The 27,200-nt window shown below is 45.4% G+C and overlaps 1 protein-coding gene across 1 annotated transcript in view; it reads left to right on the top strand.

Moving 5' to 3' along the window:
* IGLON5 (IgLON family member 5) overlaps window positions 1–27,200 on the top strand; it is a 632,942-nt gene that overhangs the window by 541,450 nt on the left and 64,292 nt on the right. Inside the window, exon 4 of the mRNA XM_089665070.1 lies at window positions 23,028–23,147. Within this exon, the coding sequence (XP_089521196.1) occupies window positions 23,028–23,147 (120 nt within the window). The remainder of the gene's footprint in view (window positions 1–23,027; window positions 23,148–27,200) is intronic.

Consider the following 27,200-nt stretch of genomic DNA (forward strand, 5'->3'; position numbering starts at 1 on the left):
GGTAAGTATTAGCCTCAATATTCTGCAAGTCCAACAGTCATGTCAGACCCTCTTATTCACATCACAGTCCCCCCATCACATCAGAGGTCTCCCTTCATGTCACAGCCTCCCCTTTATATTAGAGTCCCCCTTTCACATTGGAGTTCTCCTTTCATGTCAGAGCCTCTCCATCACATCACAGTCCTCCCATCACATCAGAGTTCCCCTTCATATCAGAGATCCCATCACGCCAAAGGTCGCCCTTTGAGTCCTTCCACATCATAGCCCTACCTTCTTGCTCCAACAGTGCGGCAGGTTGTGGGAGATGGAGCAGGCCTGGAGGAGGCAGACTCCCGTCCTCCCCTGAATACTGAGCATGGACCTGCATGCCACCTGCCCTGGATCAGAGTCATGCATTGCAATGGTGTGGGCAAGCTGGTGGCCATCATTTTGCAACGAATTACACCGTGCGTCCTGGCCCTGATGCTTCATTGGTTGGTACAGTGCTGGCAACCAGCCAGCCAGAACCATGACAACTCAGGACGCCGATTAAGGGCCAGCCGGGTCCCTTGCTTACAGCATGCTGGGGGAACCAAGATGGCACCTAAGGGTGCTGCAGCAACACTGTTCTAGCTAGTAGTAGTTAGTCCCATTCAACTGGACTTATTCTAAGCAACAGGTCCAGTGTAGCCTATTGATGTCCTGCTCCTACTCCTCGACCTCTCCGCGGCTTTCGACACGGTCGACCACCCCCTCCTCCTCAAAAAACTATACTCCCTTGGCCTCAGAGACTCCGCTCTCTCCTGGCTCTCTTCCTATCTATCACAGCGCTCCTTCAGTGTTACCTATAACGCTGCAACCTCCCCCTCACTCCCCCTCTCTGTTGGGGTCCCCCAAGGTTCTGTCCTCGGGCCCCTTCTCTTCTCCATCTACACCTCCTCCCTTGGCCAACTGATACACTCCCACGGCTTCAACTATCACCTCTATGCCGATGACACTCAAATCTATCTCTCGACCCCTCGCCTCACCCCTTCAGTCTCCGCCCGCATCACTAACCTTCTGAACGTCATATCAGACTGGATGTCACTCAACTTCCTCCAATTAAACCTTTCCAAAACCGAGCTCCTAGTTTTCCCCCCAGCCAGCGCCCCCCCTGACTTCTCCATCAAGACCAACAACGCCACCATCAGCCCCACCCCGCAAACCAGAGTACTAGGTCTCATCCTAGACTCCAATCTGTCGTTCCAGCCCCAGGTCCAATTGCTGACAAACTCATGTAGACTCCACCTCCGCAACATCTCCAGAATACGTCCGTTCCTAACCTCAGAAACTACTAAGCAACTCATTCACTTCCTTATTATATCACGACTTGACTACTATAACTCCCTCCTCATCAGCTTACCCCAACACAGGCTATCCCCGCTTCAGTCTATCCTGAATTCTGCGGCCAGACTCATCCACCTTACTAACCGCTCCGTATCTGCCGCCCCTCTCTGCAATCCCTCCACTGGCTTCCGATTGCGCAACGCATCAAATTCAAATTACTAACATTGATGTACAAAGCTGTTCATAACACTGCCCCAAACTACATCACCGACCAGATATCCATCTACCACCAAACGCACTCTCCGCTCCTCACAAGACCTCCTTCTCTCTAGTTCCCCGGTCTCCTCCTCCCATGCCCGTCTCCAGGGCTTTTCCAGGGCTTCCCCCATCTTCTGGAACTCACTACCCCAATCCATCAGACTGTCACCTACCTTCCTCACCTTTAGGCGCACCCATCTCTTCAGGGAAGCCTACCCCGCCCTCACCTAATTGCCGATCTCCTCCACTCTTCCTACCACTCCATCCCCCACAGCTATTTCTTCCGGTACCACTCTCCCCTCCCTCCTAGATTGTAAGCTCCAAGGAGCAGGGCCCTCGAACCCCTCATGTATTGTATTGTATTGTTACTGTACTGTCTCCCATTATAATGTACAGCGCTGAGCGAACTATTGGCGCTATATAAATTCTGTATAATATAATATAATATAATATGATATCAGCCTGTCATCTTTGATTCATTTTGGTGATTTTATTGCGTGCGTTATTCCTGGAAGTATAGGGTCAGGAATCCTCCCTGATCCTTTTCCTTCAAGTAGCTGTTATGTCAATCAGCAAATGGAAGGAAAAGTGTCACTATAACAGTTATAACATGAGCTCTGTGGTCCCCCCCCCCTCCCGCTCGTCACCAATGCTGCACTGACATGTGCAAAATGGAAGCACTGTGGCCAATTGCAGGCCAGCTTTTGATTCGGCCGGCTTCATAATGGCTGTCATTGTGTGCCTGCAAGGGGCCCCATCTGGATTTGTGTAAGAGGAGCTGTCAGTCAGGAAACTTGCAGCCTCCCCCCCCCCCCCCCCCCCACTTCTCACAATCAGCGGCATTGTCAGGCCTGTGAAAGCCTTGCTATTGTGGGACGGGGGATAATTACAGCCTGACGGTGGTTTTTTGGAATGGAAAGCGCAATTCTGAGCAGAGGGCCCAATTCAGCAGAAACCAACAAAGCCCAGAAAAGAGGGGCGAGAAGGGGTGGGGGAAGGAAAAGGGGGGGGGGGATCCGAACCGAAACAAACATAGCAAACTTTACAAAGATGTCAGCAGTTTGATTCCTGCCTGCCGAAATTTTCCCCCCAATTACAACGCGTGATTCCTTTGTCATGTGGGCATAATTGCGTCGCTTCCGCTCCGCGCCTCGCCTCGTTTAAATGTCAACCATCAAATTAACTCGACCTGAAGATATAATGATTTAGTGTTAGAGGACCAAGCTTAAAGGGGGAACCCCGAGCACAGCACCGGCATGGGGAGCGATGGGAAATGTTGTACTTTGGAAAGTTTGATGTTTAAAGTGGTTGTGAAGGAAGAAGGTTTATTACCTTAATGCAGTGGTCTCCTAACTGCGGCCCAGGGCCAAGATGTGGCCCTTTGCCTACTTTTATCTGGCCCTTCAGGCACCACTGATATGAGTTCCTATTCCTCCAACTGACACCTAAAGCAGTGCAAGAAGTCCTGCACTGACACCAACAATGGGGCACTATTACTTCACTGACCCCAATGATGGGGCACTATTCCTCCCACTGACACCAATGATGGGACACTATTCCTCCCACTGATACCAATGATGGGGCACTATTCCTCCCACTGATACCAATGATGGGACACTATTCCTCCCACTGATACCAATGATAGGGCACTATTCCTCTCACTGATACCAATGATGGGGCACTATTCCTCCCACTGATACCAATGATGGGACACTATTCCTCCCACTGATACCAATGATGGGACACTATTCCTCCCACTGATACCAATGATGGGACACTATTCCTCCCACTGATACCAATGATGGGACACTATTCCTCCCACTGATACCAATGATAGGGCACTATTCCTCTCACTGATACCAATGATGGGGCACTATTCCTCCCACTGATACCAATGATGGGACACTATTCCTCCCACTGATACCAATGATGGGACACTATTCCTCCCACTGACACCAATGATGGGGCACTATTCCTCCCACTGATACCAATGATGGGGCACTATTCCTCCCACTGATACCAATGATGGGGCACTATTCCTCCCACTGACACCAATGATGGGGCACTATTCCTCCCACTGATACCAATGATGGGGCACTATTCCTCCCACTGATACCAATGATGGGGCACTATTCCTCCCACTGATACCAATGATGGGGCACTATTCCTCCACTGACACCAATGATGGGGCGCTATTCCTTCCACTGATACCAATGATGGGGCACTATTCCTCCACTGACACCAATGATGGGGCGCTATTCCTTCCACTGATACCAATGATGGGGCACTATTCCTCCCACTGACACCAATGATGGGACACTATTCCTTCGACTAATACCAATGATGGGGCACTATTCCTCCCACTGACACCAATGATGGGACACTATTCCTCCAACTAATACCAATGATGGGGCACTATTCCTCCCACTGACACCAATGATGGGGCACTATTCCTCCCACTGATACCAATGATGGGGCACTATTCCTCCCACTGACACCAATGATGGGACACTATTCCTTCGACTAATACCAATGATGGGGCACTATTCCTCCCACTGATACCAATGATAGGGCACTATTCCTCCCACTGATACCAATGATGGGACACTATTCCTCTCACTGATACCAATGATGGGGCACTATTCCTCTCACTGATACCAATGATGGGGCACTATTCCTCCCACTGACACCAATGATGGGGCACTATTCCTCCCACTGATACCAATGATGGGGCACTATTCCTCCAACTGATACCAATGATGGGGCACTATTCCTCCCACTGACACCAATGATGGGGCGCTATTCCTCCCACTGATACCAATGATGGGGCACTATTCCTCCCACTGACACCAATGATGGGGCGCTATTCCTCCCACTGATACCAATGATGGGGCACTATTCCTCCACTGACACCAATGATGGGGCACTATTCCTTCCACTGATACCAATGATGGGGCACTATTCCTCCACTGACACCAATGATGGGGCGCTATTCCTTCCACTGATACCAATGATGGGGCACTATTCCTCCCACTGATACCAATGATGGGGCACTATTCCTCCCACTGACACCAATGATGGGACACTATTCCTTCGACTAATACCAATGATGGGGCACTATTCCTCCCACTGACACCAATGATGGGACACTATTCCTCCAACTAATACCAATGATGGGGCACTATTCCTCCCACTGACACCAATGATGGGGCACTATTCCTCCCACTGATACCAATGATGGGGCACTATTCCTCCCACTGACACCAATGATGGGACACTATTCCTCCGACTAATACCAATGATGGGGCACTATTCCTCTCACTGATACCAATGATGGGGCACTATTCCTCCCACTGACACCAATGATGGGGCACTATTCCTCCCACTGATACCAATGATGGGGCACTATTCCTCCAACTGATACCAATGATGGGGCACTATTCCTCCCACTGACACCAATGATGGGGCACTATTCCTCCCACTGATACCAATGATGGGGCACTATTCCTCCAACTGATACCAATGATGGGGCACTATTCCTCCCACTGACACCAATGATGGGGCGCTATTCCTCCCACTGATACCAATGATGGGGCACTATTCCTCCCACTGACACCAATGATGGGGCGCTATTCCTCCCACTGATACCAATGATGGGGCACTATTCCTCCACTGACACCAATGATGGGGCACTATTCCTTCCACTGATACCAATGATGGGGCACTATTCCTCCACTGACACCAATGATGGGGCGCTATTCCTTCCACTGATACCAATGATGGGGCACTATTCCTCCCACTGATACCAATGATGGGGCACTATTCCTCCCACTGACACCAATGATGGGACACTATTCCTTCGACTAATACCAATGATGGGGCACTATTCCTCCCACTGACACCAATGATGGGACACTATTCCTCCAACTAATACCAATGATGGGGCACTATTCCTCCCACTGACACCAATGATGGGGCACTATTCCTCCCACTGATACCAATGATAGGGCACTATTCCTCCCACTGATACCAATGATGGGACACTATTCCTCTCACTGATACCAATGATGGGGCACTATTCCTCTCACTGATACCAATGATGGGGCACTATTCCTCCCACTGACACCAATGATGGGGCACTATTCCTCCCACTGATACCAATGATGGGGCACTATTCCTCCAACTGATACCAATGATGGGGCACTATTCCTCCCACTGACACCAATGATGGGGCGCTATTCCTCCCACTGATACCAATGATGGGGCACTATTCCTCCCACTGACACCAATGATGGGGCGCTATTCCTCCCACTGATACCAATGATGGGGCACTATTCCTCCACTGACACCAATGATGGGGCACTATTCCTTCCACTGATACCAATGATGGGGCACTATTCCTCCACTGACACCAATGATGGGGCGCTATTCCTTCCACTGATACCAATGATGGGGCACTATTCCTCCCACTGATACCAATGATGGGGCACTATTCCTCCCACTGACACCAATGATGGGACACTATTCCTTCGACTAATACCAATGATGGGGCACTATTCCTCCCACTGACACCAATGATGGGACACTATTCCTCCAACTAATACCAATGATGGGGCACTATTCCTCCCACTGACACCAATGATGGGGCACTATTCCTCCCACTGATACCAATGATGGGGCACTATTCCTCCCACTGACACCAATGATGGGACACTATTCCTCCGACTAATACCAATGATGGGGCACTATTCCTCCCACTGACACCAATAATGGGGCGCTATTCCTTAAACTGATACCAAAGATGGTGCACTATTCCTCCCACTGACACCATTGATTTTGCACTATTCATTGAACTGATGCCAAAGATGGGGCACTATTCCTTCACTGACCCCAATGATGGGACACCACTATTCCTCCCCCTAATATTAAAAATGGAACTCCATTTACTCCACTAATGCCAGGACAATTTTCTACTCCCATAGGCCAACTGTAAAGTGGATCTTTGTTTAGAAAGTTTGGGGACCCCTGCCTTGATGCATTTTGTGCATTAAAGTGGTTGTAAAGGCTCAAGGTTTTTTAAAAAACCTTCTGTGTGCAGCATCCCCCATTAAAACCTTATCTGAGCCCCATGTCGATCCATTGATGTGCATGAGAGCCTTGGCTCTCGCTACTGTCCATCACAGCCAGTAAGCCAATGAGGGTACAGCAGGGGCGGGGCCAAGCCACGCTCTGTGCGTGTATGGACACATAGAGCAGTGCCTCGGGAGCGAGCCTGCTTGGGTGCCCCCATACCAAGCTGCTGCTATGGGGGCATTTGGCAGGAGGGAGCGGCCAGGAGCACCAATGAAGGACCCGAGAGGAGGAGGACCTGGCTGCTCTGCTCAAAACCACTGCATGGAGTAGGTAAGTATGTTTATTTAAAATAAAAAAACTTCTGTATTGGGCTCCCCCCCAGCCCCCCTTATACTTACCTGAGCCCGATTTTGATCCAGCACTGTGCCCGAGAGTACAGCTCTCTCCCTCCCCACTAGATACAGAAGCAGCAGTGGGAGCCACTGGCCAATCACAGCCAGAGAGCAGAGAGTGAGGGTGGGGCCAATCAACACACATAGTCCGGGTCAGGATCGAGCCCACACAAGTGTCCCCATAGCAAGTGGCACACAAAAGCATCAGGAAGAACGCATTGCTCTTAGATGTTATGTTAAGTGTTACCCTTTGGGCTCATTCATACTAGCAGTGCACTCTGAAGAGTGATTCATATTCAGATCAAACTTCAGAGCATTTGACAGGCAGTGAGGTGGAGTTGTATCGCCAAACCCTATTCACTTACATATAGCACCTTTTTTGATTTTACACCCCTGGCAGCTGCGTCGGAGTAGCATTTGGGGGGGGGGGGGTAAGGAGGGGCTGAACCGTGAGCTTTTACTACCCCCAACAACCCCTCCCCCAACTGCTATTGTGAACAAGGCTGCTTCCACACTGCTCTGTTGAAAAAACGCGTTAAAAAGGCATATGCATTTTTGATGAGTTTCTGGAGCATTTTCTGGTTGTCATGCGCCTGTGAAACATGGACACGTGACTAAAAAAAAAAATGCACCAAAAATACAACCGCAGTGTATTTTTTATTTTTTTTTTTCCATTCATTTTATTGTAGACCTGCGTTTTTGCTACGGTTTCGAAAAGCGCCCTGAAAATGCTGCATGCGGACTTTTCAAACTGCACCGCTCCTGCAGCACAATGGTGCCCCATAGGATTTCAAGGGAAATATTTTTATTGCTTTTTTAGCAAGGTAAAAACGCAGCAAAAACGCATCAGTGTGAAAGGGCCCTAAAAGTGATTTCTAGGCGGAAATAAAAGGCACAAATAATGCCATTCTCTTATTAACCGCTTCCAGTCCGGACACTTTCACCCCCTTCCAGTCCGGACACTTTCCCCACCTTCCAGTCCGGACACTTTCACCCCCTTCCAGTCCGGACACTTTCACCCCCTTCCAGTCCGGACACTTCCACCCCCCTTCCAGTCCGGACACTTTCCCCCCCTTCCAGTCCGGACACTTCCACCCCCCTTCCAGTCCGGACACTTCCACCCCCCTTCCAGTCCGGACACTTTCCCCCCCTTCCAGTCCGGACACTTTCCCCCCCTTCCAGTCCGGACACTTTCCCCCCCTTCCAGTCCGGACACTTTCCCCCCCTTCAAGTCCGGACACTTTCCCCCCTTCCAGTCCGGACACTTTCCCCCCCTTCAAGTCCGGACGCTTTCCCCCCCTTCCAGTCCGGACACTTTCACCCCCTTCCAGTCCGGGAGGGGGGGGGGACCACAGAGCTCATGTTATAACTGTTATAGTGACACTTTTCCTTCCATTTGCTGATTGACATAACAGCTACTTGAAGGAAAAGGATCCGGGAGGATTCCTGACCCTATACTTCCAGGAATAACGCACGCAATAAAATCACCAAAATGAATCAAAGATGACAGGCTGATATCATATTATATTATATTATATTATACAGAATTTATATAGCGCCAATAGTTCGCTCAGCGCTGTACATTATAATGGGAGACAGTACAGTAACAATACAATACAATACATGAGGGGTTCGAGGGCCCTGCTCCTTGGAGCTTACAATCTAGGAGGGAGGGGAGAGTGGTACCGGAAGAAATAGCTGTGGGGGATGGAGTGGTAGGAAGAGTGGAGGAGATCGGCAATTAGGTGAGGGCGGGGTAGGCTTCCCTGAAGAGATGGGTGCGCCTAAAGGTGAGGAAGGTAGGTGACAGTCTGATGGATTGGGGTAGTGAGTTCCAGAAGATGGGGGAAGCCCTGGAAAAGCCCTGGAGACGGGCATGGGAGGAGGAGACCGGGGAACTAGAGAGAAGGAGGTCTTGTGAGGAGCGGAGAGTGCGTTTGGTGGTAGATGGATATCTGGTCGGTGATGTAGTTTGGGGCAGTGTTATGAACAGCTTTGTACATCAATGTTAGTAATTTGAATTTGATGCGTTGCGCAATCGGAAGCCAGTGGAGGGATTGCAGAGAGGGGCGGCAGATACGGAGCGGTTAGTAAGGTGGATGAGTCTGGCCGCAGAATTCAGGATAGACTGAAGCGGGGATAGCCTGTGTTGGGGTAAGCTGATGAGGAGGGAGTTATAGTAGTCAAGTCGTGATATAATAAGGAAGTGAATGAGTTGCTTAGTAGTTTCTGAGGTTAGGAACGGACGTATTCTGGAGATGTTGCGGAGGTGGAGTCTACATGAGTTTGTCAGCAATTGGACCTGGGGCTGGAACGACAGATTGGAGTCTAGGATGAGACCTAGTACTCTGGTTTGCGGGGTGGGGCTGATGGTGGCGTTGTTGGTCTTGATGGAGAAGTCAGGGGGGGCGCTGGCTGGGGGGAAAACTAGGAGCTCGGTTTTGGAAAGGTTTAATTGGAGGAAGTTGAGTGACATCCAGTCTGATATGACGTTCAGAAGGTTAGTGATGCGGGCGGAGACTGAAGGGGTGAGGCGAGGGGTCGAGAGATAGATTTGAGTGTCATCGGCATAGAGGTGATAGTTGAAGCCGTGGGAGTGTATCAGTTGGCCAAGGGAGGAGGTGTAGATGGAGAAGAGAAGGGGCCCGAGGACAGAACCTTGGGGGACCCCAACAGAGAGGGGGAGTGAGGGGGAGGTTGCAGCGTTATAGGTAACACTGAAGGAGCGCTGTGATAGATAGGAAGAGAGCCAGGAGAGAGCGGAGTCTCTGAGGCCAAGGGAGTATAGTTTTTTGAGGAGGAGGGGGTGGTCGACCGTGTCGAAAGCCGCGGAGAGGTCGAGGAGTAGGAGCAGGACATCAATAGGCTACACTGGACCTGTTGCTTAGAATAAGTCCAGTTGAATGGGACTAACTACTACTAGCTAGAACAGTGTTGCTGCAGCACCCTTAGGTGCCATCTTGGTTCCCCCAGCATGCTGTAAGCAAGGGACCCGGCTGGCCCTTAATCGGCGTCCTGAGTTGTCATGGTTCTGGCTGGCTGGTTGCCAGCACTGTACCAACCAATGAAGCATCAGGGCCAGGACGCACGGTGTAATTCGTTGCAAAATGATGGCCACCAGCTTGCCCACACCATTGCAATGCATGACTCTGATCCAGGGCAGGTGGCATGCAGGTCCATGCTCAGTATTCAGGGGAGGACGGGAGTCTGCCTCCTCCAGGCCTGCTCCATCTCCCACAACCTGCCGCACTGTTGGAGCAAGAAGGTAGGGCTATGACACTTTCCCCCCCTTCCTGTCCAGGCCAATTTTCAGCTTTCAGCGCTGTCACACTTTGAATGACAATTGCGCGGTCATGCAACACTGTACCCATATGAATTTTTTAGCATTTTTTTGAGACAGATAAAACTTTATTTTGGTGGTATTTATTCACCACTGGGATTTTTTTTTTTTTTTTGCTATATAAATGAAAAAGTCCAAAAATGTTGAAAAAGTGTTTTTCTTTTAAAATTTTGCAAATAAATAATCTTTCTTCGTAAATCTTGGCCAAAATGTATTCAGTTATTTTTTTAGTAAAAAAAAATAAATAACCCAAATTAGTTTATAACCAAAAATTATAATTTTCAACATTTCTTTTTACATTTTTATTTTTTTTTATATTATTCTTTTTTTTTCTTTTTTTTTACATACCGTCACCCCAGCAGTACAGTGTCACCATGGTGACACTGTACTACTTGTGGGGGGTGATGAAGATTTTTTTTTTTTTTTTTACACTGATTGCTTTTACACCCATAAAGGCTGTAAAAGCAATCATTTCTCTTTCTCTCTGGATGCATTCTTGCAGTCTTTGAGAAGTACTGAGTGAGCTGTGATTGGTCACAGCTTGTCACATGGTACAAGGCTGTTGTGAATAGCTCTGTACCATGTGATCTCTGTGATCATTCACAGATTTCACACGTAGTAAGCACTGATGTCAGAAGTGGCATCTTGCTTACTACTCTTCATGTGATCACTGATTGGCCAATCAGTGATCACATGAATCGTGACCTCACACAGAGGTCCCGTACAGCGATCGGTGTGTCCTCCGGACACAGTGAGCACCGGATCATGGTGCCGCACGCTCCCAGGGAGCTCACAGAGGCAGTGAATGCGGGGGACGTTTAGAAACATCAACCCACTCTGGCAGTGCTCCCAAACGTGCTGATAGGAGGAGAGATCAGAGTGACAGAGAAATGAGTTTATCACTCTTTTTTACTGTCTAATCACAGGCTAGGGGTGTGCCCAGGATGACCTGGGCTCACAGAAAGTGCTTTGAAGGATGCTGGCCACCAGACTGAGGATATCTAGTGGCCGAAAAAAAACTACTTCTGAATATTGCAGCAAAAACTGTTTTTTTTTTTGTAAATTGTATCTTTTAACCTCCCTAGCGGTATTCCTGAGTGTAGCTCCAATGTCAGTGCCAAAAGCGGTAACCCGGAGCTACACTCGGGCTTACCATGCGGCGCTGCATAGGGAGTCCCTGCAGCACTTACCTTGTCCTTCGCTCCCGCGATGTGTCCCCTGCAGTGTCCCCGGCCATCTCCTCCGGCTGATGCCGGCATCCGGCTTCCGTGTTCCAGTCCCTGTGACGTCGGGACGTACGGGCACCGCCGGTGGAGGGAAATTTGAAAATTTTAAAAAATATCATTTTTTTCTAAACAAATTTTACATAGCAAAACATTGCTGTTTCAACCCATTTCACATACATTTTGTCCCGAGTGCTTTGTCCGGCGCCCTGCCTGCATTTTTACTGTTCTTTCTGCCTGGAAACTGAGAATCGTCCATGGCGTCCAAAAAGCGTCCCTTTAGGTCAAAATCGGTTTTAGACCGGCTAGAGAACAGCGAATAGTAAATCAGAACCACTTGCAGAATTGAGTGATAATGATTCGTGGGGGAAATTCCTCATCAGACACTGAAAACGATTCTGCGACTTTGCTCAGCGATGTGCGAACTTGGCGCTCTATTTCACATTTCAGTGTTTTTGGTTTGATTATATTATTTAATTACATTTATTATTATTATATTATTATTTTTTATGATTATTTATTAAATTATAATTTATGATTTCGTGTTTCAATTTTTTTATCCTACCCGGTATGTTTACTAGACTCTTGTTCGGACAGATTTCAGTGAGTTATTCCTAAAAATTACAGCCTACAATAAGAAAACTACATATTTCCATGCAAAAAAAATGTACCGCTTTCAGCACCAAAAATCTGAAATAATCAGACCGCTAAGGAGTTTAATTGGCTATTGATATAATTTTTGTGTTTGTTTTTTTATCTGGAGTTCTGATTTGTGTTTTTCAGTAAAATAAATAGATATAAGTCTTTCTTTGGTCTGACAGAGGGAATGAGAAGCAGCAGTTCTCCCACAGCCTCGCCGTCTGCGGGATGACATCATGAAGCCAGCCGGGCTCGGCCATAACCACAGGCCCAAAGTTTAAGTGCTGAGGGATTAACACTGAGCTCGGCTCTCATTACCGGGGAGCAATTATGAATCCCGGGGGGGAGAGCCAGACCGCTCATAAGACGGTGATGAAAAAAGCCGCTCACCTCCGTACAAGGCGGTCCAGGAACTAACCCCATGGGCAACCAGACCCGGCTTTTATGTTCCACCCTTTCACTACCAGGCTCAGCCCTGGCAAACGGCAATCTTGGCCTACAATGTATGACTTTGCACAGGCTGTGATAAGAATTTGTTTCTAATATATTAGAGATCATCAATCAAAATGCACTGATGGTTAATGGAATCTCCCAGCACGCTGGAAAAATTATTTTCCTTTCTTTTTTTGTTTGGGGAGGTGGGGTATAGACAGGGGCGGATTGACCATTTTGGAACTCGGGCACTGCCCGACGGCCCAGGGCCAGTAGGGGGCCCCATGAGATGCCCCTGGTACCTTTCATAGGCTTTTTTGGGTGTGATTTGAGTGTGGGTGAGGACACAGGGGCCCCATGATCCCCTATTGCCCGGGGTGCCCCATGAGCTGTCAGTCTGCCCCTGAGTATTGGTATAGCCAGGTGCTTGATAGGAAGCTATTTGATCTTTTACCATTCACTGTAGAAAAAGCATCCTCTACACCGGGCTCAACCCTCTGCTGCTTCTGTCATTTCTTACATATGTGGAACAATCTGCATTTTTTGCTAGAAAATTACTTAGAACCCCAAAACGTTATATATGTTTTTCTAAGCAGAGGCCCTGGAGAATAAAATGGTGTTTTAGCACCCTCTAGGTAGTGGTAGAAGCATGGGGTGAGTCAGCCTGGGAGTGAGGCAGTGAGGTTACCTCAGGACAGGCTGGGAGGCTCTACAGGTCAGGGCTTCCCCACATGGAAGAAAAATATATTTTAAATATATTTTAAAAACATTCTTCCCAAATATATTGACATATTTGAAATACTACAATTTTGGCCATATTCAATATATTTCAAAATATATTTCAATATATATATATATGTAAATATGGGCGGCACAGTGGCTTAGTTGTTAGCACTTCTGCCATGCAGTAATTGGGTCATAGGTTTGATTCCCAACCACGGCGCCTCCTGCATGGAGTTTGCATGTTCTCCCTGTGTTCACGTGGGTTTCCTGCGGGTACTCCGGTTTCCTCCCGCACTCCAAAGACATGCTGGTAGGTTAATTGGCTCCTGTCTAAAATTGTCCTAGTTTCATCCCTGGCCATGCGGGATCTCCTGCATGGTGGGGGTTGGGGAAAGACCTGGCAACCTACCTGTAAAATAATTGCTAAGAGAATTCGTGGAAAAAGTCGCTTGCGAGTGACGGTCCATGCAATCACCAAGGGTCGGATACGACTGAATGGATGGATGGATAGATAGATAGACAGATAGATGATAGATAGATAGATAGATAGATAGATAGATAGATAGATAGATAGAGAGATAGAGAGATAGATAGATAATAGATAGATAGATAATAGATAGATAGATAGATAGATAGATAGATAATAGATAGATAGATAGATAGATAGATAGATAGATAGATAGATAGATAGATAGATGTAAATATATATATATATATATATATATATATACATTGTATGTTGAAATACATTTTTTATATATTACAGAATATATGAAAAATATTTTTTAAAATACATTTTCAAATATACTGTATGTCTTTAAAAATTTAATCTACAGTTTTGGAATGCATTTACAAATATATGTAAAAATATATGATAAAAAAAAATTATTTTGAAATATATTGAATACAGCCAAAATTGTAGGCCTTCTCCCCTCCTCTTCTTCTAGAAAGGTCCAGCAGTTTCTAGAGGGGTGGGAGGGCTCCAGACCCACATGGAAGAAAAATATATTTTAAATATATTTTAAAAATATTCTTCCCAAATATATTGACGTATATTTGAAATACTTCAATTTTGGCCGTATTCAATATATTTCAATATATATATATATATATATATATATATATATATTTTTTTATATATATATATATATATATAAAACAAATCTCAATATACAGGATATATATATATATATATATATATATATATATATATATATATATATAAATATATTGAAATATATTTTGAAATATATTGAATACGGCCAAAATTGAAGTATTTCAAATATATGTCAATATATTTGGGAAGAATATTTTTAAAATATATTTAAAATATATTTTTCTTCCATGTGGGTCTGGAGCCCTCCCACCCCTCTAGAAACTGCTGGACCTTTCTAGAAGAAGAGCGGAGGAGGGGAGCAGGCCTACAATTTTGGCCGTATTCAATATATTTAAAAAAAAAATATATATATATATATATATATATATATAAAACAAATTTCAATATACAGGATATATATATATATATATATATATTGAGATATATTTTAAAATAAATTGAAAATGGCCAAAATTATAGCATTTCACATATATGGCAATATATTTGGGAAGAATATTTTTAAAATATATTTCAAATATATTTTTCTTCCATATGAGTAAGCTTACAATCAGGCTTACATGTAGGTATTATGAATATCTCCTAAAGGTGCACGGAGATAGGAGACAGTATGCTGTTGAATGCAGAGCGCCATGTGTTGGCCAGGACCAGGGCCGGGACAAGGGGTGGGCAGAAGGGGAAGCTGCCCAAGGCGCAGTAACGCAAGGTGGTAAAGAATAGACACAGGATGGCACACCTATTCTTTGGCATGTATTAGCAGTGGGGGAGGGGGGTGCATTTCTTCTTCCTTCTCTTGGGCGCTGGATGACCCTGTCCCGGTACAGGCCGGGACTCCTGCTTTAAATAATTGACAAGGGACCCGGGGGGTAGCCAGCTGTCTGCAGCCTCTATCCTTTGCCATTTTGCTTATGAGCGCATGCTTTCTTACTATTCACACAAGGCATGTGCTGCATATAAATCATTGTTTTATGGCTTCTGGAATCGAAGGCCATGAATTAACCAACTATGAGGAGCAACATAGCATTTAATATCAAACTTGATCACAGAAGGACACTTACCCTAGTTTTTATGTCTTTTATATTACCCACAGATGATCATACAAATGGCAATATAAGTAATTGTAGTCATACAGAGCTGTTAAAAAGAAAAATTAGTTTGTTTGTTTGCCACCTCAGAAAGGTACAAAATACCAATAAAAGTTATATATTGAGTGCTTTACAACGGTAATATATTATTTCTGTATATATGACCTTATAAAGTCATGCAAAAGGAAACATTGTCTCATCTTGTATTACAAGTTATTATATTACATTGACCATTACTAGTCTTTATATATATTCCCATTGTTCATTACTAGTCTTTATATATATTCCCATTGTTCATTACTAGTCTTTATATATATTCCCATTGTTCATTACTAGTCTTTATATATATTCCCATTGTTCATTACTAGTCTTTATATACAGTCAGGTCCATAAATATTGGGACATCGACACAATTCTAACATTTTTGGCTCTATACACCACCACAATGGATTTGAAATGAAACGAACAAGATGTGCTTTAACTTCAGACTGTCAGCTTTAATTTGAGGGTATTTACATCCAAATCAGGTGAACGGTGTAGGAATTACAACAGTTTGCATATGTGCCTCCCACTTATTAAGGAACCAAAAGTAATGGGACAGAATAATAATCATAAATCAAACTTTCACTTTTTAATACTTGGTTACAAATCCTTTGCAGTCAATTACAGCCTGAAGTGTGGAACGCATAGACATCACCAGACGCTGGGTTTCATCCCTGGTGATGCTCTGCCAGGCCTCTACTGCAACTGTCTTCAGTTCCTGCTTGTTCTTGGGGAATTTTCCCTTCAGTTTTGTCTTCAGCAAGTGAAATGCATGCTCAATCGGATTCAGGTCAGGTGATTGACTTGGCCATTGCATAACATTCCACTTCTTTCCCTTAAAAAACTCTTTGGTTGCTTTTGCAGTATGTTTTGGGTCATTGTCCATCTGCACTGTGAAGCGGCGTCCAATGAGTTCTGAAGCATTTGGCTGAATATGAGCAGATAATATTGCCCGAAACACTTCAGAATTCATCCTGCTGCTTTTGTCAGCAGTCACATCATCAATAAATACAAGAGAAGCAGTTCCATTGGCAGCCATACATGCCCACGCCATGACACTACCACCACCATGCTTCACTGATGAGGTGGTATGCTTAGGATCATGAGCAATTCCTTTCCTTCTCCATACTCTTCTCTTCCCATCACTCTGATACAAGTTGATCTTGGTCTCATCTGTCCATAGGATGTTGTTCCAGAACTTTGTAGGCTTTTTTAGATGTCGTTTGGCAAACTCTAATCTGGCCTTCCTGTTTTTGAGGCTCACCAATGGTTTACATCTTGTGGTGAACCTTCTGTATTCACTCTGGTGAAGTCTTCTCTTGATTGTTGACTTTGACACACATACACCTACCTCCTGGAGAGTGTTCTTGATCTGGCCAACTGTTGTGAAGGGTGTTTTCTTCACCAGGGAAAGAATTCTTCGGTCATCCACCACAGTTGTTTTCCGTGGTCTTCCGGGTCTTTTGGTGTTGCTGAGCTCACCGGTGCGTTCCTTCTTTTTAAGAATGTTCCAAACAGTTGTTTTGGCCACGCCTAATGTTTTTGCTATCTCTCTGATGGGTTTGTTTTGTTTTTTCAGCCTAATGATGGCTTGCTTCACTGATAGTGACAGCTCTTTGGATCTCATCTTGAGAGTTGACAGCAACAGATTACAAATGCAAATAGCACACTTGAAATGAACTCTGGACCTTTTATCTGCTCATTGTAATTGGGATAATGAGGCAATAACACACACCTGGCCATGGAACGGCTGAGAAGCCAATTGTCCCATTACTTTTGGTCCCTTAATAAATGGGAGGCACATATGCAAACTGTTGTAATTCCTACACCGTTCACCTGATTTGGATGTAAATACCCTCAAATTAAAGCTGACAGTCTGAAGTTAAAGCACATCTTGTTTGTTTCATTTCAAATCCATTGTGGTGGTGTATAGAGCCAAAAATGTTAGAATTGTGTCGATGTCCCAATATTTATGGACCTGACTGTATATTCCCATTGTTCATTACTAGTCTTTATATATACTCCCATTGTTCGTTACTAGTCTTTATATATACCCCCATTGTTCATTACTAGTCTTTATATATACTCCCATTGTTCATTACTAGTCTTTATATATATTCCCATTGTTCATTACTAGTCTTTATATATATTCCCATTGTTCATTACTAGTCTTTATATATATTCCCATTGTTCATTACTAGTCTTTAAACCCCCCCTCCCTATCCTTCTCCTCCTTTGAGGCCCACTGCGTCCGACTATTCTCCCCAACCCCCCTGAAGATTGCTGTGATATACCGGCCTCCTGGATCCATACCCCGCTTCCTGGAAGACTTCTCCTCCTGGCTACCCTTCTTCCTCTCCTCTGAGCTCCCCACCATCATCCTTGGGGATTTCAACATCCCTGTCAACCTCGACAACTCGGACACAGCCCGTCTCCTCCACTTAACCTCCTCCTTTGCACTTGCACAGTGCATACAATCCACCACCCACTCCGACGGTAATATCCTTGATCTTGTCTTCTCCAACCGCTGCGCTCCCCACAACCTCACTAACACCCCCTTCCCTCTCTCTGACCACAACCTGATTACCTTCTCTATCTCCTCATCCTCCAACGCCTACCTCTCCAAATGTCACACTACTACCAGCCGTAACCTCCGCAACCTTAACCCTGCCTCCCTCCACTCCGCAGCTGATCAACTCCATGACCGCATCCTCCCCCTGTCCTGCCCCGACTTGGCTATGACCGCCTACAACAGTGCGCTGTCAACAGCCCTTGACTCACTAGCGCCTTTAACCACACGCAACTGCAGACCCCGACCGCTCCAGCCCTGGCAGACTGATCACACCAAAACCCTCAAACGACACATACTGCCAAACAAGCCTACTTCCTGACCCTCATCAAGGCCCTCTCCTCCAATCCTCGCCGACTCTTCTCCACCTTCAACTCTCTACTCTCGCCACCCCCACCTCCACCCAGCACCTCACTCACTGCCCTTGAGATTGCCAATCACTTCAAAAACAAGATTGACACAATTCGCAAGGACATTGCCGCAACTCACACGCCTTCTCAACCCGTCCCCTCTCACACAGCTACCCCCTCATCCCCCCTCCCCCTCGACATAACCCACAGGGACTTCGTCGCTGCTCAAACTCCCTCCAACCCCCTTCCCCCTCACTCAGCTACCCCCTCTACACCCCTCTCTCACGGCCCCACCACTGCTCTGACCTCCTCTCCCACCCCACCCTACATTCCTCATACTGAAGCTCCCCCAACACTCCGCACCTTTGACCTTACTACCATCGAAGAAGTCTCCAAGATCCTCTCTGATGCCCGCCTCACAACCTGCCCCCTCGACCCTATCCCCTCACAACTCCTACAACCTCCCTCCCCCTCCATCCTACGCTCCCTCACCCACATCTTCAATCTCTCCCTCTCCTCCGGCACTTTCCCTTCCCCTCTGAAACATGCACACATCACCCCCATACTTAAAAAGCCCTCCCTGGACCCCAATGACCCGAACAACCTCAGACCCATCTCCCTGCTCCCATTTACATCTAAACTCCTCGAGCGCCTAGTCTACGCCCGCCTATGCTCTCACCTCAACGACAACAACCTCCTCAATCCCCTACAGTCCGGCTTCCGTCCCCTACACTCCACCGAAACCGCCTTACTCAAACTCTCCAACGACCTGCTAACCGCCAAAGCTAATGGCCACTATTCAGTGCTCCTACTCCTTGACCTCTCTGCGGCCTTTGACACAGTCGACCACCCCCTCCTCCTCAAAAAACTACACTCCCTCGGCCTCAGAGATTCTGCTCTCTCCTGGCTCTCATCCTACCTGTCACAACGCTCTTTCAGCGTTACCTATAATGCCACCACCTCCCTCTCACTCCCCCTCTCTGTTGGGGTCTCTCAAGGCTCTGTCCTCGGGCCCCTTCTCTTCTCCATCTACACCTCCTCCCTTGGCCAACTCATACACTCTCACGGCTTCAACTACCACCTCTATGCCGACGATACACAAATCTATCTCTCAACCCCCCACCTCACCCCCTCGGTCTCCACCCGAATCACACACCTGTTGAGCGACATATCAGACTGGATGTCACTCCACTTCCTTATACTGAACCTCTCCAAAACCGAGTTTCTTGTCTTCCCTCCAGCCCGGACACCACCCCCCATTGACTTCTCCATCATGTCCAACAACGCCACCATCAAACCCGCCCCGCAGGCCAGAATACTTGGTGTCATTTTTGACTCCAACCTATCCTTCCAGCCCCAAGTCCACTCTTTAACAAACTCGTGCAGACTCCACCTCCGCAACATCGCCAAAATCCGCACGTTCCTAACCCCAGAAACCACTAAACAGCTCATCCACTCCCTCATCATATCACGACTCGACTACTGCAACTCCCTCCTCACTGGCCTGCCTCGCCGCTGGCTATCCCCGCTTCAGTCCATCCTGAACACGGCTGCCAGACTCATTCACCTTTCCAACTGCTCCGTTTCCGCCACCCCCCTCTGCCAATCCCTCCACTGGCTTCCGATTGCGCAACGGATCAAATTCAAAATCCTAACGCTGACGTACATAGCTGTCCACCATACTGCCCCGAACTACATCACTGACCTAATATCCAAGTACCGCCCAACACGCACACTCCGCTCCTCACAAGACCTCCTTCTCTCTAGTTCCCTGGTCTCCTCCTCCCATGCCCGCCTCCAGGACTTCTCCAGGGTGTCACCCATCCTCTGGAACTCCCTGCCCCAACCCATCAGATTATCACCTACTCTCCTCTCCTTTAGGTGCACCCTGAAAACCCATCTCTTCAGGGAAGCCTACCCTGTTCCCTGCTAACTTGCCGACCTCCTCCACTCTTCCTACCACTCCATCCCCCACAGCTATCTCCTCCTGTGCCACCATCCCCTCCCTCCTAGATTGTAAGCTCGAAAGAGCAGGGCCCTCAATCCCCTCATGTTTTGCATTGTATTGGTATTGTTCTGTCACATGTTCTGTTCCCCTTTGTAATGTACAGCGCTGAGCGAACTATTGGCGCTTTATAAATACTGTATAATAATAATAATAATAATATATATTCCCATTGTTCATTACTAGTCTTTATATATACTCCCATTGTTCATTACTAGTCTTTATATATACTCCCATTGTTCATTACTAGTCTTTATATATATATTCCCATTGTTCATTACTAGTCTTTATATATATTCCCATTGTTCATTACTAGTCTTTATATATATTCCCATTGTTCATTACTAGTCTTTATATATATTCCCATTGTTCATTACTAGTCTTTATATATATTCCCATTGTTCATTACTAGTCTTTATATATATTCCCATTGTTCATTACTAGTCTTTATATATATTCCCATTGTTCATTACTGGTCTTTATATATGTAGCTCTACCCCCGTAGGAGCCGCTGGTTAGAATGGGTAGTCTGTTCTTTGCCTTGACCTCTTTAAGAGCTTCAGCCCCTTTAACACACTTGGTTGAGTGTACAAAGCATACAATGTCATAGGCAATCACAGAAAGTGACACTTAGTACCCCTCCCAAGAAACAACCACGTCCTCTTGGGGACCAGATGCGAGTATGAGGTCCTTGTGGTGTGTTTCCACACCCACCAGTCCTACTGCTGCAAAATAACAGAACAAACCAACCAGGGATCTTGGGTGACATCATGGACCAGAAATGTTCAACTGATAAAAAGTTATTTGCGTCGATGTATTGTACTTACCAGAAGTGGACTGACAACTCATGGGGCCCCTGGGCAATAGGGGATCATGGGGCCCCTGTGTCCTTGCCCAAACTCAAAAAAGTCTATGAAAAAGGTACCAGGGAATCTCATGGGGCCCCCTACTGACCCTGGGGCCTCTGGCAGTGCCCGAGTTTCCAAATGGTCAGTTCGTCCCTGCCTTTGACATGAACATCCAGGTCATCTTCTGTTTCCGCTCATGCGTGATAGCTCTTGACTGATTCTTTTCGTACGACCGTCATACCACCGCATAGAAAATCGGTCTTTCGTATGCAAAACAACAACATTTTTCACTGTTGTTCAACCGGTTGTTTTCATTCACAATATCGTTATTGGATAAAACATCCTGCTCATCAACGAAGAGAAAATCGATCGATGGGTGGTTCCGCTAAATTTTTTTGGACGATTTTCTTATCGTGTGTATGGGGCATTAGTGATCTTGGAGTGATTTTCATCATTATATTAGTGTGAGGTTTTTAGCCCACTTTCTGGCACTGCTCTGGGATCTATGCTTCTCTTACCTTGTCCTGCACGCCCGCAATGGCCCTCCTGCAGTGTCCCCTGTAATGTCCTCCGGCGGATGCCGGCATCTGTCTTCTGGGTTCCGTTCCCTGCGACGTCGGGACGTACGGGGGACGGAACTGGCGGGAAATTTGAATATGACAAAAAGTGACATTCACTAAATACACTAAAATCACATAGTATAACATTCCTGTATCAAACCATTTCACATACATTTTGTCCCGAGTGCTTTGTCCGGCGCCCTGCCTGCATTTTTACTGTTCTTTCTGCCTGGAAACTGAGAAACGTCCATGGCGTCCAAAAAGCGTCCCTTTAGGTCAAAAGCGGTTTTAGACCGGCTAGAGAACAGCGATAGTAAATCAGAACCACTTGCAGAATTGAGTGATAATGATTCGTGGGGGAAATTCATCATCAGACACTGAAAACGATTTTGCGACTGAGCTCAGCGATGTGCGAACTTGGCGCTATATTTCACATTTCAGTGTTTTTGGTTTGATTATATTATTGAATTAAATTTATTATTATTATATTATTATTTTTTATGATTATTTATTATAATATAATTTATGATTTCGTGTTTCAAATTTTATCCTACCCGGGATGTTTACTAGACTCTTGTTCGGACAGATTTCAGTGAGTTATTCCTAAAACTTACAGGCCTACAATAAAAAAAAATACATATTTCCATGCAAAAAAATGTACCGCTTTGAGCACAGAATTATGGACATAATCAGACCGCTAGGGAGGTTAATAAAATAGCCATAATTGATATCAAAGAATATATTTGTGGCAAATTAAATTTGGGGAAATATTACATCCTTTGCAGTACTCTAATTGATTGAACGTCTAGAAGTTATTTTGTAAAATTTACTATTACTACTTACTGTGAATCATTAATTGAAACTAAGACAGATTGTGTATGTTGGCAATTGTTTGACTGCGAATGGCGTTTTAGCTATAAATACCATTTTTTCAATCTGCTACGAACTATTAATAACTTCCCGCACCTTTACCGTTGAGCTGATTGTTTAGTGGTGATTTCTTATATTTTTTTTTTATAAAATGTACTTTGATATAATATATTTTCTTTTTTTTTTTTTTTTTTTTTAGTTCCAGCCAAAATAGTCAACATCTCAGCCAGCATCACCGTAAACGAGGGGAGCAACGTGAACCTAATGTGTCTAGCGGTGGGAAAACCGGAGCCAACCGTGACATGGAGGCAGCTCAGAGGTAAGGAGGTCCTGTACTTATCTCTAGTTTGATCATATAAAATAGTGACTTCGGGAAATAAAATCCTTTAAAAGACCTTCTAAAGTCCAATAAATATCCCAAGTGTCCAAAAAAAAAAAAAAGAAGAAAAATATGTTTTCTATTACTCTTAAGACCCAATCGCACCAGAACAATTACCCTGAACAGCAGTTGACAAAACGTATGTTTATGCAGGTATGTCCGTGCGTGAGCAAAGACCGAAAATGAACAGAAGCTGCCTTCCTAAGCTTTTGAATAAACAAATCGCTGCCTGTGAACTTTAAGGTATCCATGGAAACAAAAAATGCAAAGCACAGCACAAATAAAAACAATTATCGCATTTAATAAGACTGTAGCGTAATGTAGTAGGTGTAATACTGCAGGCACAATAATCATTGATGTAAACTTGACCCTTAGATTTTAGAGGTTATAAATGCCAATTAAAATTTTGATGCTCTTATGCAAACAAGGATTAAGTGCAATTGGGATGTGCATCCCCAAAAATATGTTATCCAGGTAGACGTTCTCATTCTGACTCAGTATCTTCCAGACAGATTTAGGTGCCTCAAAATTTCACTACAAAAGCCAAACTGCATTTGGTTGGGTTGTGCTGGTATTAGTTACATCCTACATTTGAGAACTTTACTAGGAAAAGTAAGTAGGCAGTGTAATAGAATTGTATGATGATCATGTCCAGTGGTCGGTCATGTTGGGGGTGTAGTGTTCTATGTATAGAGTGTAATAGAATTGTATAATGATCATGTCCAGTGGTCGGCCATGTGGGGGGTGTAAAGTGTATAGAGTGTAATAGAATTGTATGATGATCATGTCCACTGGTCGGCCATGTTGGGGGTGTAGTGTTCTATGTATAGAGTGTAATAGAATTGTATTATGATGGTGTCCAGTGGTCGGCCATGTTGGGGGTGTAGTGTTCTATGTATAGAGTGTAATAGAATTGTATTATGGTCATGTCCGGTGGTCGGTCATGTTAGGGATGTAGTGTTCTATGTATAGAGTGTAATAGAATTGTATGATGATCATGTCCAGTGGTCAGTCATGTTCGGGATGTAGTGTTCTATGCGTAGAGTGTAATAGAATTGTATTATGATGGTGTCCGGTGGTCGGCCATGTTGGGGGTGTAGTGTTCTATGTATAGAGTGTAATAGAATTGTATTATGATCATGTCCAGTGGTCGGCCATGTTGGGGGTGTAGTGTTCTATGTATAGAGTGTAATAGAATTGTATGATGATCATGTCCAGTGGTCGGCCATGTTGAGGGTGTAGTGTTCTATGTATAGAGTGTAGTAGAATTGTATTATGACCATGTCCAGTGGTCGGCCATGTCGGGGGTGTAGTGTTCTATGTATAGAGTGTAATAGAATTGTATGATGATCATGTCCAGTGGTCGGCCATGTTAGGGATGTAGTGTTCTATGTATAGAGTGTAATAGAATTGTATTATGGTCATGTCCAGTGGTCAGCCATGTTGGGGGTGTAGTGTTCTATGTATAGAGTGTAATAGAATTGTATAATGATCATGTCCAGTGGTCGGCCATGTGGGGGGTGTAAAGTGTATAGAGTGTAATAGAATTGTATGATGATCATGTCCAGTGGTCGGCCATGTTGGGGGTGTAGTGTTCTATGTATAGAGTGTAATAGAATTGTATTATGATGGTGTCCAGTGGTCGGCCATGTTAGGGGTGTAGTGTTCTATGTATAGAGTGTAATAGAATTGTATTATGGTCATGTCCGGTGGTCGGTCATGTTAGGGATGTAGTGTTCTATGTATAGAGTGTAATAGAATTGTATGATGATCATGTCCAGTGGTCAGTCATGTTCGGGATGTAGTGTTCTATGCGTAGAGTGTAATAGAATTGTATTATGATGGTGTCCGGTGGTCGGCCATGTTGGGGTGTAGTGTTCTATGTATAGAGTGTAATAGAATTGTATGATGATCATGTCCAGTGGTCGGCCATGTTGAGGGTGTAGTGTTCTATGTATAGAGTGTAGTAGAATTGTATTATGACCATGTCCAGTGGTCGGCCATGTTGGGGGTGTAGTGTTCTATGTATAGAATGTAATAGAATTGTATTTTGATGGTGTCCAGTGGTCGGCCATGTTGGGGGTGTAGTGTTCTATGTATAGAGTGTAATAGAATTGTATTATGATGGTGTCCAATGGTCGGCCATGTTGGAGGTGTAGTGTTCTATTTATAGAGTGTAATAAAATTGTATGATGATCATGTCCAGTGGTCGGCCATGTTGGGGTGTAGTGCTCTATGAATAGAATGTAATAGAATTGTATGATGATCATGTCCAGTGGTCGGCCATGTTGGGGTGTAGTGCTCTATGAATAGAATGTAATAGAATTGTATGATGATGGTGTACAATGGTTGGCCATGTTGGGGGTGTAGTGTTCTATGTATAGAGTGTAATAGAATTGTGTTATGATCATGTCCAGTGGTCGGCCATGTTGGGGGTGTAGTGTTCTATGTATAGAATGTAATAGAATTGTGTTATGATCATGTCCAATATTCACGTGTTTTTTGAAGTGTTCTATTGATTCATGACACAAAAGGCTCATTTGAAATTATTATTCAAATGCAGCTAATGCATCATAGATTTTACAAAGCAAAGTGACTTATAGCTCTGCGCTCAGCATGTGCGGCCCCATTGTGAAGGCACAGAGCACATGTGAATGTTGTAAAGCAATGGCATATTGTGTTCACATCTGGATTCTGGATTAAAACAGGATATTGTTTTGTGTACAATATGGTTAGCATTGTAGCAAAATGCTGACTGCTCGCAGCTGTGATCTCTTCTCGTACAGGATATTAGCCATATTAGATCCGCTATGTATGGAGCAGTGTTTCAGATTATTTCCTAATACGCAGCAGATTTAGATAAGCGCAGGATTTTGTGCACCACTAGCACTAAATGGATAGGTCAGGATTGGACAGGGTTTAGGAACTGATTGAGAAGAACCATGCAGGTAGTCTACAGCAGGGGCGGACTGACCATTCGAGCACTCGGGCACTGCCCGAGGGCCCAGGGTCAGTAGGGGGCTCCATGAGATGCCCTGGTACCTTTCATTGGCTTTTTCATAGGCTCTTTTGGGTGTGGGTGAGGACACGGGGGCCCTATGATCCTCTATTGCCTGGGGGCCCCATGAGTTGTCAGTCCACCCCTGGTCTACAGCATGCAATAGAGAAATCTTCTAGCATGCCAGAAAATGGGTTTGATTTATTAGGAGTTACGTACATCCTAAAGAATGTTGCAAGGAAGAAGGGGTGGTGGATTTAAATTTAAGGATCAATATATGGGACTGTTACCATGACTGTTCACGTTTTGAACTTTGCCTGAGGACGTAGATGCCAGAAAGAAGTTGGGTTGTGTCTGCACACCCTCTAATATCTAATACAAAGCATAATGAAGGGTTCTCTTGATAGCCTACACACCTCAGTCCCTCTAATACCTACCTTTCTTGAGCTCCACCATCATCCCGATGACCTGCCCGAGTAAATAGTCCTGTGCTCCAACTTTGGACCTTAAATTAAAGGACCTTGGACCCAGGGGCGGACTGACCATTTGGAAACTCGGGCACTGCCCAAGGGCTCGGGGTCAGAAGGGGGCCCCATAAGATGCCCCTGGTAACTTTTTCATAGGCTTTTTTGAGTTTGGGCAAGGACACAGGGGCCCCATGATCCCCTATTGCCAGGGGGCCCAATGAGTTGTCAGTACGCCCCTGCTTGGACCTTTCCAATACTCCCTTATGTGACAGATTTGGCATCTGGTGATTGGCCACTTACACCTCAAGTGCCACATTGTGGATGGCAAAATAGAAGGTCACATCACCCCTTCTCCCCCATCCTTACCTGGAAGTAGCAGGCAAATGGTGCAGAAGGGAACATAAGGTAAGTATCAAAGGAAGGAGGAAAGGGCTATGAAGGGAGCCTTTGCTTTGCCCTGATCGGGGTACTGTTGAAAACATTTTTAGTATGAAGTTCCTTCGTAGACACACATTGCCAGAAATAATT

Source organism: Staurois parvus, unplaced genomic scaffold (genome assembly GCF_062004578.1).
Source record: "Staurois parvus isolate SC_StPar_1 unplaced genomic scaffold, SC_StPar_1.0 ptg002113l, whole genome shotgun sequence".
Classification (NCBI taxonomy): Eukaryota; Metazoa; Chordata; class Amphibia; order Anura; family Ranidae; genus Staurois; species Staurois parvus.